This window comes from Anas acuta, chromosome 1, assembly GCF_963932015.1.
Source record: "Anas acuta chromosome 1, bAnaAcu1.1, whole genome shotgun sequence".
In the NCBI taxonomy this organism is placed as follows: domain Eukaryota; kingdom Metazoa; phylum Chordata; class Aves; order Anseriformes; family Anatidae; genus Anas; species Anas acuta.
The window spans coordinates 198,550,204-198,561,482 of record NC_088979.1 but is presented as its reverse complement, the minus strand read 5'-3'; the positions used below and the strand labels follow the sequence as shown (position 1 = coordinate 198,561,482).

Genomic DNA, 11,279 nt, shown 5'->3' with positions numbered 1-11,279 from the left:
ACCCTAGGAGCTCAGCTCATGCCAGAAGCTCTTTTCACAGAATTTGCTCTCTCCTGCAGTGACAGATTCAAGGATGATTTGTGACTAAATTACAAGGAATTATTGAAGATGGCTTCAGTTTGAAATAGCATGAAAACGTGCACTAAGTGAAAATGAGACTCATCCATCTCGGGTTCTGTACTGAAGATCTTCTCACTAGTGGGTGCAATAACACTATATATGAGCGACATTTTAAAAAGTTCTACAAAAAAAATTTTTTTTCCAAATTCATCTGACTGTGTAGAATCGAAAATTTCTGCAGTTACAAAGCTGAAATACCACTTGGCTAATTGAAGGCTTCAGGTCTAGTATCTCACATTAGTCAAAGCTGCTCAGACAAAGGCAACACAGCTCCTACGTCACTAACATTAGTGGTGACTGACAATTAAATCTACGGCTGCAAGGTAAAGCTCTGTGTTAGGTTTCAGACCAGATGTTGTCTCACAGCCCTTGGACAGGAAGGTTTTCTCATACAGCTACCACGGGATCATTTGAGTTAAAAAACATAAAGCTGCTGGCACAGCAGCCAGGAACCTGATTACGTGACTTCCACTTACATGAAGTCCATGAATTTAAATACTTAATAATTATTAGTAGAACTTTAAGAATACATCAGAATGTCCACATTTACTAGCATTCTTAGTGTGAATATAAACTATTTGAACTATAAATTATAGGAAAAAAAAAAAGGTTGGCCCACTTCTACCTTCTCTGATGACTTTCATGGTTAGTATCCCAGGATACTGCTGGCAAATTGTGCTACTTGTTCCATTTGCCTCATGTATGGCTCAAATTCCGACCTAAAAAAGTCATACCGTGTATGAAAGGTATAACTTTATGCCCATTGCTTATTCTTTTATTGAGCGGTTTCCTTAGAAGGGAATATCCAACCTTCTGACATCAGTTTCTACATTATCCTTCCGAAAGTTAAGATCTAAAACCAAATGGGGCCAGTGAATAAGCTTACAGAGTAGCCAGGCGTTAAGTTAACCTCTTCAAGTCACAATAGATGGATTAGCTTTTCTAAACCTCTTTCAGAGGGAATTATCTGATCCAAGCTACACATCCCAAATGACTCAACCAGATTTAACAGAAGCTCAGCAACAGTGTCCCAAGCAAGATTAAGCTCAAACAAGAGACAGGATTCCTTCCACATAACGTGCAAAAGGGGCACTGGTGGGTGTTTCATGCACAATTTATCCAGCAGAGTGCTAAGATACGTGCTCAAAGCACACATTGCTGAAGTTTGGGAAGACTTTTATTCACCGCTTTGTCACCAGGTTGCACTGAAGTTCGTCTGTATTTCAGCAACACGATTCGTGCACCAAAATCAACTGATTAGAAGTTAAAAGGAGGGGAAAAGGGAAGGAAAACATTTCATTTTTGTCCTTATTTCAGCAGTATGGACGACCCACTCACTCAGAAGTGAATAGAATGTGGAGAAGTAACTGGTTCCTGCCACGTAGAAGAGAAGAAAAAAAGGAAGAGAAGGGCAGCTTTGTGCAAGCAGAAGAGGGTTAGCAGCACCCGTGTGTTGCTGCCAGCCTTCCCTGAGGGGCAGAGGAGGGTGAATTAAAATCATAAGGATCAGAGGAAATAGTGGAACATGGAACTGAGCACGGAGAGCACCGAGCGGGACCGAGGAAGGGCTCGAAGGCAGAGCAGAACCGGAGGGCTTAAAAAAAACAAACACATTTCCGTGGGTAAATCCGCGGCTCCCGGCGAAATACTTAAGGAAAGGGATGAAAGGGCGTCTGGACGCCGTCCCCAGCGGGTGACCCCGCAGAAAAACCCCACGTACGAGCTGTGCCCGGCGGCAGGAGGGGAGCCGGGGAACCGGGGCCACGGCCGGGTGGCGCTGACGAGATGGCGGCGGCTGAGGCGGGGCCGGGTCGGGTGCGCGCCGATGCCGGCCCGGGCGGCTCCGGGAACGGAGGGGAGGTTCCGGGCGGAAAGGGAGCTTTTTGGGGAGAAAAGGGGCCGAAACGGGTCGGGCCGTGCCGTGCCGGGCCGAGGGGAGGATGAAGAAGGAGCAGGTAGCGCACTGCCGCTTCTCCGTGTGGTACCCGCTGTTCAGGACCGTCACCATCCGTAGGTGCGTGGGGTCGGGGGAGCCCTGTGAGGCGGCGTGTGAGGGGGGTGTGGGGCGGTGTGTAGGGCGATATGTGGGGCGATGTGAGGGGTGAGGTGGGTTGAAGGCTGGGGGAGCCTCTGCGAGGCTGGCTGTGGCCCTGTGGGTTTGGTTGAGAGCTTGGTTAGACCCGGGGAAGGGTGTTGGTGCTGGTCTGGGTGAGAAATAAGGGCCTGCGTGGAGCAGCGATGGCTGGGAGGAAGCACAGGGGGCTCTATCGAGGCTCCAGGGGCTGCCCCAGGAGCTGGAGCCTTCGACATCCACACCAGGGAGCTGCTCTGGGAGGCCCGAGGTGCAGGCTGAGCACTGGGATCTCCATTGTGCGCTCTGGTGGGACCCCAGGCTGTCTGCGTCCCACCTTGTGCCCACTTGGTTGCTCAAAAAAAACAGGCTGAGTGCCCTCAAACCAAGTGGTTAACTTCAAGTTCCTGTTTATTTTATTTTTTGGAAAAAGTAGCAGCTTCTGTGGTTGCTGAGGTGCTGCTGCAGGTTACCCAGGGGTTATGAGGCCCACCAGCAGCTAAGGGCAGTCAAACTCGAGAAAGGTGCCCTGGTGGGTCAGAAAGCTGTGACATCAGGCATTTGGTAACCAAAACATTTAATCTTTACACATTTCTAGTGTTTAGCCAGTGTAGGTTTTGGTCAATTTAGTAGCAGTCATGCATTTTGGAACATTCAAGTGATAAAGGCAAATTTTGGTTTGGATTTTAGAAGGGTAACATTTGTTTTGAACAACACGCTGCCCTCTCCTCACTGGCCACATGCAGTCTTTGAATTTTTTAAAAGTTTGAAGGAGTGGAGTATTTCTGTGCATTTTGTCTGAGATTGTTGTCGCTTTCTCCTTTACTTCCCTGGAAGGAAAAAGAGAGTTGCATTTTGGGAAGGATGGGAGGGGAGCAAGAGAAACGTGTTTCTTTATAGTATTAGAGAATAAAACATTGATACTGAGATACGTTCCATTTAAAAACTATTATTTTTATTCAACTCTTTGTTATTTTAGCAAGTAATAATAAATTACTGAACTCGTTCTTTTTTTTTTTCCCAGTGTTATACTTCCCCTCCCTGATAATGTGAAAGAATACCTGCTGGATGATGGGACGCTTGTGGTTTCTGGAAGGTAAAGTTTGTTTCCCTTCCACTGTGCAAGTATTAATACTATTTTATAATCACAATGGTATTTTGTATTCATATGTATTATAATTTGCATAAGGAGTTTTGTATGTTTGACCAGTCTGGCTGCAGTCAACCTCATACTGTATGAACATGTGCATGGGCAGACTGTTGCTGTCAGCAAAGCTTGACTTGCTAGTGCCTAAAACAGCTCCTAAAATCCATGCAATGTGCTTGATTGATTCTTTTATTTTCAAAATAAAAAGTTGTTTATTATTATTATTATTATCATTATCATTATTATTATTTCCTTGCAGAGTCTCCTAGTCTCTCAGGATTCAGTGCACAGCCTGATGATTTGTATTTGGTTGCCTTGGTACAGTTAGTTCCAGTTAAGTGGCTTGAACAGTGCCACAACATTTCCATGCCTGCAGCCTTATTCAGGGGTGAAATGTCATTACTTGAGTTTAATTTTCAATAATATAAACCAAGTACAAAAATCTTACTGATTATTGAGGTTATATAATCATTTGTTTACATACAGTCAGTGCCTACGAAGAGGCTGAATGTACTGTATGTATACCTATGCCAAGATTTTGGATGTAGAAGAGTGAGATAGGTACCAGTGAAAAACAGTTGATGTGAATCCAGGCTTTGTTCTTTGCTTTCTCCTTAGAATCTCACCATATGTCTTCCTTGTAAAATGATTATTGCACAAATATATCTTGCTAATGATCAGGCTCAGAATACAGTCCACACTTCGTCATTTCCTGATGGGTAGTTTGACTCTCACAGGGCAACCAATTAGACTGTGGATATAAGGGAGCTAGGCCTAATTTCTCAGGAATCAATCTGTACAAAATTGAAGCTGTTTAAACACCTTGTAGAGATGAAAGGTCAGAAATGTTTTTGTTTTTTTTTTTTAAACTAATTTGGTTAAGAAGCAATACTGTCACCTGTTTCTGCAGAATTTGGTAATCTATTTAACAACAGCCATTTAATTTGTAATCAGACTTCAGAAAAGTTAAAACTGAGGACGTGAGTTCACAGCTATTCCATATGAACAATTTCTGCTGTCTTCAGTGGAAAAATGGACAGCTTTATAATTGAATTAAATTATATTAAGGTAGTTCTAATTTAAAAGTCCAATTTAAAACCCAGTTTTTCTATTAAGTTGAACTTTCTTAGCTAGAAGTTAATGTGATCTTCCTACAGTCAAGGCCAACATCAATTTTAAACCTCAGTGAGCCACTATCTGAGCTCTGTATCTCAAAAATTGAATCGACAATTTGATCCCTGTGGAAGTGCATTACGGAACTGCAGAAATGTAGCTTGTTGAAGAATTGACTTTTTGCTATCAGTACCTAGTTGTAAGGATGTACGTTTGAGCTTACCCTGTTTGCTATGCTGACTTGCCTTTTTCAAGAGCTTGGTCTTCTACCTTAAAAGATCTTCACGCTCAGTTACATTGGCCAAATAACTTGAAAAGTAATGTAAAACGTAAAGGGAATATTTGCAGCCAAGTATTTTCCCCCACGTATGCTAATGTTTGCAAGAGCAGATCTCATATGTGGAGAAAAAGGAGCTTCCCAGTAAGAAGTTAATGGCTATGTAATCACTTTCAGTATGATCCTCTTTTTCTGTGTGTGGAGTGTGAGGAAGTTTTATTTTCAGAACCTGAAATACACAGGTCAGCATTTCAAACAAGTTTTATAAATTTTTATGTGGAAAAAGAGTGTGGAGGCAAAGCATAACTTAAGTTGATCTTTTTTTTTAAGTTTCTAACTTTGCTGTACTCACCCAGTAGCACAAATTAAAAGAATGATTAATAAGGTGTTGAAAAGCTTAAATTATGGTCTTTTCAGAGCAGGACATGATCCGCTAATTGGAAAGAATCAAAGTGTTTTGGATAGGGCTCAAGTCTAATGCCAGGGAGTTTTGTCCTCAGTTATTCTATATTGGCTTGCTCTGGTTTTCTCTGCCAGGGGTTTGAGGCTTAATCTTCTTATGAAAACATTTTGAGATCAACAGCTGGTAGATGCTGTGGAAGTGTAATATATATGATCAAGTCAAACTCTGGTGCTCAATTTTTTTCCTATTACTTTTTTGGTTTAGAGAAGATCCGCCAATTCATGCTCAAGAAGGGAGTGACGATGCAGAGGAAATACAGGTCAGTGTAAAACACAAGTTAATGTCGGGTGTCTGGAGAAAAACATGAATATTTCTGCATGCTTTATAGGTGAGGATAGTACTTCACCAAAATAATAATCACACACTGTTTGCCTTGAAAAAAATTAACAAACATCATGATTGACAACACAAACATGATGCCAAGGAAGGCTTAAAATGTTTGCTTTTTCACACACAACGTTTTTTTGTTTTTAATTTCTTGATAATTATATTTCTAATAATGACCAAGGAATGGTGAAGGATGTTGGAAATGAAATTAAGATGGTTTTATGTCCCAGAAAATTAGGAGTTACTTCAAGAAACAATGAAAGTCTGTAAGGCCTCTGAGGGGTATTCCAGAAATAAAAAACACTGAAAAATGTTATAAATGCAAGGTGACAGAAGGTGCAAAAAGGATGAGAAAGAGAAATATAAGTAACATTAGCAGATTGTGGGTCTAAGGATGGAAGTAAGGGAGGTGCAGACAAGGTTTAGATTGAGTTCTGAAATGTACAAGTCTGCAACATAAATCATAATTAAAATATATAGGTGTTGTCTTGTATCCGTACTTTACAACAGTACTTTGGCTGGATATATGCATTTTTTTCTGTGTTAATTTATAACCATAATAATTAGAGAATAATGATATCATGCTGGAGAAAAAACAGGGCAATGATGACATGTTGTAGGAAGCTCTATAGTTTCCAGTATTATAGATAAATTTATAATAATTATAAATAAAATCATAATGGATGTCACAGGAAAGCAGTGACCTTTGATTTGTTCTTATGTTTAACAGTGGTCAGATGATGAGAATACCACGACGCTTAAGGTAAGTTCCCAACACGTGGGTTTATGTCAGCAGTATTCTTCCTGAAACATTGTGACAGGAACTTCTCACCAGTTAGAGATATCCATTGTAGTTAGTGTTTTCAAACCGTTCTAGACAGATGGCAGTATAGATACCTGTAACCTTAAAAATGTTGTTTTGCTGGCTTAATTTTATTTAACTAAAAATAAAATGCTTCTTTTCTTCGTCCCCAACAATCACACACTTGTTAGACTATAGGAAATGAACTGAAGGATGGCTCTAAATATAGCTGTCTTTCATTTTCACCGCTTTGAATATCTCCCAATTACTTAATCAGGCTGGATGCAGAAGAAATGAAGCCCCTGCAGCTCAGTTTTCACAGCTCTTCCCTTACACCTTTGCCATTATTTCCTCCCAAGTACCTTCCTTTCCATTTCTACTTTTCCCCTTTTTCCTGTCTTTATACTCTCCTTGTGCTGTGCCCAGTTTAGAATCAGGATCATGATGGGTACGATTCTGTATTACTTCTTTTTTATTTTTTATTTTTTTTGGAAACTGTCATTGTTTATTTCTGACAACTGTCATTGTCAGAGTTAATATACCTGCACCGCTTGTCTGCCACTGATACTACTGCTTCAGTCCTGTTAGCTCCTCAATGTTCAATGTGGTGTTGAATTGCTGACGTTGGATTGGGTGCCATATCACCTTCTTTGAGTCGTACGTATGGTAGAACTTAAAGCATAGATTTTAAGACTAATACATTGCCAACTTTGTATGTTTTAATAGCTTCAGTTCAAATATCTGCCTTAGATTGTAATTCAGAGCAAGGATTTCGGTATTCATCTTATTTTTTTTGCAAAAGTCACATTGTTCTATCTTGCTAAAGAAGAAATCCCAGGTTTTTGAACTGGATTTTATCATAGTGTACAACAGAGTAAAAAAAATCCTTAAGATATATGATAGCCACTGGAAAGGTACAGGTGATTCCAGGTTAGCTAGGTAAGGATTGTGAACTGTGTGTGCAGTGCAGCTTTACAACTCCAATTTTACTGGGACTGGCTGTGGTGGAGTTTCCTTTCTGCATAGCTCTCCCTTGGGTGCCGTGGATTTTGGATTTGCGGCTAAAACAGTACTCATAATGTGAACATTTTGGCTATTGCTGGGCAGTCCTTACGTAGTGTCAAGGCTTTACTATGCCCCTTTTCTCCAGCAGCAGGGCCAGGCATGGGCAAGAGTAAGGGAGGGGACAGAGCCAGGACAGCTGACCCAGATTGTCCTCAGGGATATTCCATACATATAAGGTGATGCCCAGCGATGAAATGGTAGAGGGAGAAGAGGGATGTTTTGGCTTCCAGGGTTGCTTTTGTTCAGAGACTGGCTGGACATCATCTTTCATCAAACCTGGCACTTTTAAAATGTTTGATTTTGAACATGGTTTGAGCCTGTGGCTCTTTACAACAAAAATAAGGCCACATTTGGTCATACAAAGATCCCAGAAGTGGGATTTTACAATGTGCTCTGTACCTTCTCCTAAATTTGGAAGGTGATAGCCCTAAAGGTGCCTTGGCAAATACATTTTCTTTACCTGAAAACAGGGGGCTGCTCTGAGGGTAGGGAAAGAATGAGAACAGTCTGGTGCTTTTAAGTGTTGCTTGTTACCACTCTGGCAGTGATGAAGAAGAAGAAACAGCCTGTCCAGAAAGCAGAAGGGTGGGGAGCTGCACCTGGAGTTACTGCAGAACGTAGGAACAGATCAAGTAGCTATGTGCAAGCTGGACAGGGACATTCTAGGGAACATAATGTGTAAAGAATAGCAGAGAGGCTGGAGAATGCAGCTCTGTGTTCATCCCCAGCCTGTCTTGCTAATGATTAATCCTGGGTTATAATTGGTTTCTCCACTGGTTTCTTTGTTCAGGAAGCAGTAAGGTGGGCTGTGACTGATTATTTCAACTTGATGACCTGCCTGAGTCATCAGGTAGAAGTTGTTTCATTTGCCCCTTCTATATTCTGAAGAGAAATTAGAGCTAGAACCACAGAACAGCCCAGGAAAATAATATTATATGTCAAGAGACATGTCTCAAGGAAGGAAATCCATAGTTCACAAGATTATTTTGATCCAGATGTGAAGGGAGAGTCAAGAGACAACAGAAATTTTACTTTGTCATTAATTTATTTTTTAAACATAAAATATTTCTCTGGAATGAGAATCCTATTTCCGTGAAAGTTTCTGTTTCAGAACACTCTGTTAACATATTTGTTGTAGAAACTATCATCTCCATTCTACAAATAGGATCTTGAAACAGACTTTTTTAAATTTAAGCTGTTCACAAATTTGGAAAAGTATAGGATTATAGAAAACTGTGTTTAAACAAATGTGTTAATATTGATGATTGCAAAGTTAAATGTTCATAATTCAATAAAAGTTGGAATTCAGCTTATTTATGCTGCCTTAAAGCTTCTTGTGTAATGTTTCTTCACTTGTATTAATCAAATGACATGAAGGTAACATTTCCCTAGGGAGGTTTTGTATGAACTGGCATTACATATGTAGTGTCACTCCTGTCTTCTGTCAAAAGAAGAGATGGGATCAGAATGCTCTGCATGAAGAGTTTCTCTTCTTGCAGCAATGATTTCTAGAATTGACTGAAGCTCTAAAAATAAAATAAGAGCCTTTTTGGTACATTACCTGGTCTCCATGGGAAACTACACCTGAAAAAATATGGGAGGATTCAGAAAGTTTGAAGTTCAGTCTAGGACACAGCACTTTTTTTTTTTTTTTTTTAAGTCTGTTTTGTGAGGGGCTGCCAAAAGGAGATGACAAAATAAACTTTTTTTTGACCACTTGTGTGGCTGTGAGGGCTTAGTTTCAGAGATCGGTTAGCTTTAGCCTAGATGGGTTGCATTTATAAATACAGGTGGAAATGGTGCTCTTACATACTGGTAGCTATAAATCCGTAAATCCTTGACATATGTCTGAAATAGTTTCATGGTTTTTTTAAAGGTCAGCAGTCAGTGCTGACCTTTGTGCCACATTAGGAGTGGAATTTATAGCTTCTTGATGAGTTTTTTCCCCCTTCACAATATTTATAATATCCTTTACAAGTCAAAGTTTTCTGGTGCAACATGTGGCTTTGCAGTGTGTTTTGATGCAAGGATGCAAGTTAGCATATATTATTAAAGAGCTACTTTAAGTCCTTATTTAAAGTATTACTAGAAATACTTTGTAAATAAAAATACTAATATATACTATATAATACATAAATACTTTGGAAAGAATGTCATAATTGATTCTTAAGTGATTTATTTCTACCAATGCATTGTGTCTGTAGTGGACAAGTTTACTATTTTTTTTGGACAAGTTTATTCTTTCTATGATATGCATTTCTAATTTTTAAGAATTTTAAAAGCTAATCTTAATTTTTACGATGGATGCACTTTATTTATTACATGTAATGACATTGTTTTGTTTTTTTTTTTTTCTTTTTTGTTAAGGCACCAGAGTTTCCTGAGTTTACAGCTAAAGTAGAAGAAGCAATAAGTTCCTTGGGTGGTAGTGTTTTTCCTAAGCTTAACTGGAGTGCTCCAAGGGTAAGAATGCTGACTCCTAAAATTTTTTTACAGATGCTATCACACAGATTTTTACTTTTATTTTTGGTTTATCTTAATGCATTGGAAAGTAGAGGAGACCAGGGGTTCTGATAAAGAAAGGAGTGATAGATGACAGTGAGGTTTGATATAGCAAATTGTTCTGGTGGATTAGAGCTAAATGGTACGCTGCTTGGTCAGCCTGAAGCAAAACAGCTCTGTCTCTGTTATACAACCCCTCTACATCATTGTTATAGATAACTGTCTGGTGGTCAGACTGTCCTCATTTAGGGTATTTGTTGAAAACTTTGCCTTGGATTAAGAGAAAAAAAATAGAGTCTAAAATAGAGTTAAGACTCTGTCTTAAGGATGGATACCCTTAAATGACTTTGTATCATGGTCACAAGGAAAATTAGTGTTCAAGCATTCCAGGAAAATACCTGGAAGAAAAACCTTAGTTTTCAAATGGATTTTTGCAGCATACTATTCATAAGAAAAGGAACAGCTATTCTACATCCTTGTAACAGCAGATGAAGCTTGCCTCAAAATCCAAAAATCATTTTCTGCATGTATATCCAATGTTGCATAATATTTTGATCTGATAGATCTGTAGCTTGTATATTGTAGCTTTATCTTTACTAGATCCTGATAGAAAAGATAATTTTTGGATGTATTTCTTCCTCTTTAGGATGCCTACTGGATAGCAATGAATAGCTCACTGAAATGTAAAGCTCTAAGCGACATCTTCCTACTCTTCAAAAGTTCAGACTTCATTACTCGTGACCTCACTCAGCCGTAAGTAGACTTCTAACAGAGAATATTATTCTTACCCTGTCAAAAAAGAACAAAACACAGAGGGTAACTTTTCATTTCCTGTGAAAGATCTCACTCTTTACTGCAGAAGAACATCAAATATCTGATACAAAGATTCTTATTTATGTCTAAAATTTGTGAATTAAACAGATTTCAAGAGCAGTAGGAAGTTAGTTCTTTGAAACTTACCCCATCTCTTTTCTCCTTTATCTTTGTCTTTGCACCACACTGAAATAAATTCCAGGCTCAACTTAGTGCAGAGGATTGTGAGGTAAATTATATTCAGTGTTACTTAACTGTAAGTGAATTTTTCTAGTAAAGCAGAATTGTTTACCTAGTTGCAATCAACAATAGAGAAGCAAGCTTTATTTTATTCTTAATTATCTCTTTTTTTTATACATAGTGAAAAACAAGACACAGAGTTGTCGTATTGAAATACTGCATGTGAAATGACACTATAGACTAAGTCCATTTTTATTGAGTTGATTTCTGAGGCAAATGGTATTTTAATGTTACTTTTTTTTTCTTTTTCTTTTCCATCCCACCTTTCTTTGCACTTCTTGATAGTTAGCTCGTGACTGCCAGTTTTCTTGGTAATACAGCATGACTTTCCGATGTCCC

The 11,279-nt window shown here is 39.2% G+C and overlaps 2 protein-coding genes across 3 annotated transcripts in view; one reads left to right on the top strand and one right to left on the bottom strand.

Moving 5' to 3' along the window:
• Nucleotides 1–1,972, bottom strand: part of NUDT5 (nudix hydrolase 5) — a 12,951-nt gene extending 10,979 nt beyond the window's left edge. The window contains exon 1 of one of the 2 annotated variants that reach the window (XR_011092133.1): nucleotides 1,841–1,972. The gene's annotated coding sequence lies outside the window, so the exon portion shown is untranslated. Of the gene's footprint in view, nucleotides 1–1,732 lie in introns of both variants that reach the window. The other variant, XR_011092135.1, reaches the window with a different exon arrangement.
• CDC123 (cell division cycle 123) overlaps nucleotides 1,944–11,279 on the top strand; it is a 34,911-nt gene continuing 25,575 nt past the window's right edge. Inside the window, exons 1-6 of the mRNA XM_068670038.1 lie at nucleotides 1,944–2,134; nucleotides 3,216–3,287; nucleotides 5,396–5,450; nucleotides 6,249–6,281; nucleotides 9,753–9,848; nucleotides 10,534–10,640. Of these exons, the coding sequence (XP_068526139.1) occupies nucleotides 2,061–2,134; nucleotides 3,216–3,287; nucleotides 5,396–5,450; nucleotides 6,249–6,281; nucleotides 9,753–9,848; nucleotides 10,534–10,640 (437 nt within the window). The 5' untranslated portion in view covers nucleotides 1,944–2,060. The remainder of the gene's footprint in view (nucleotides 2,135–3,215; nucleotides 3,288–5,395; nucleotides 5,451–6,248; nucleotides 6,282–9,752; nucleotides 9,849–10,533; nucleotides 10,641–11,279) is intronic.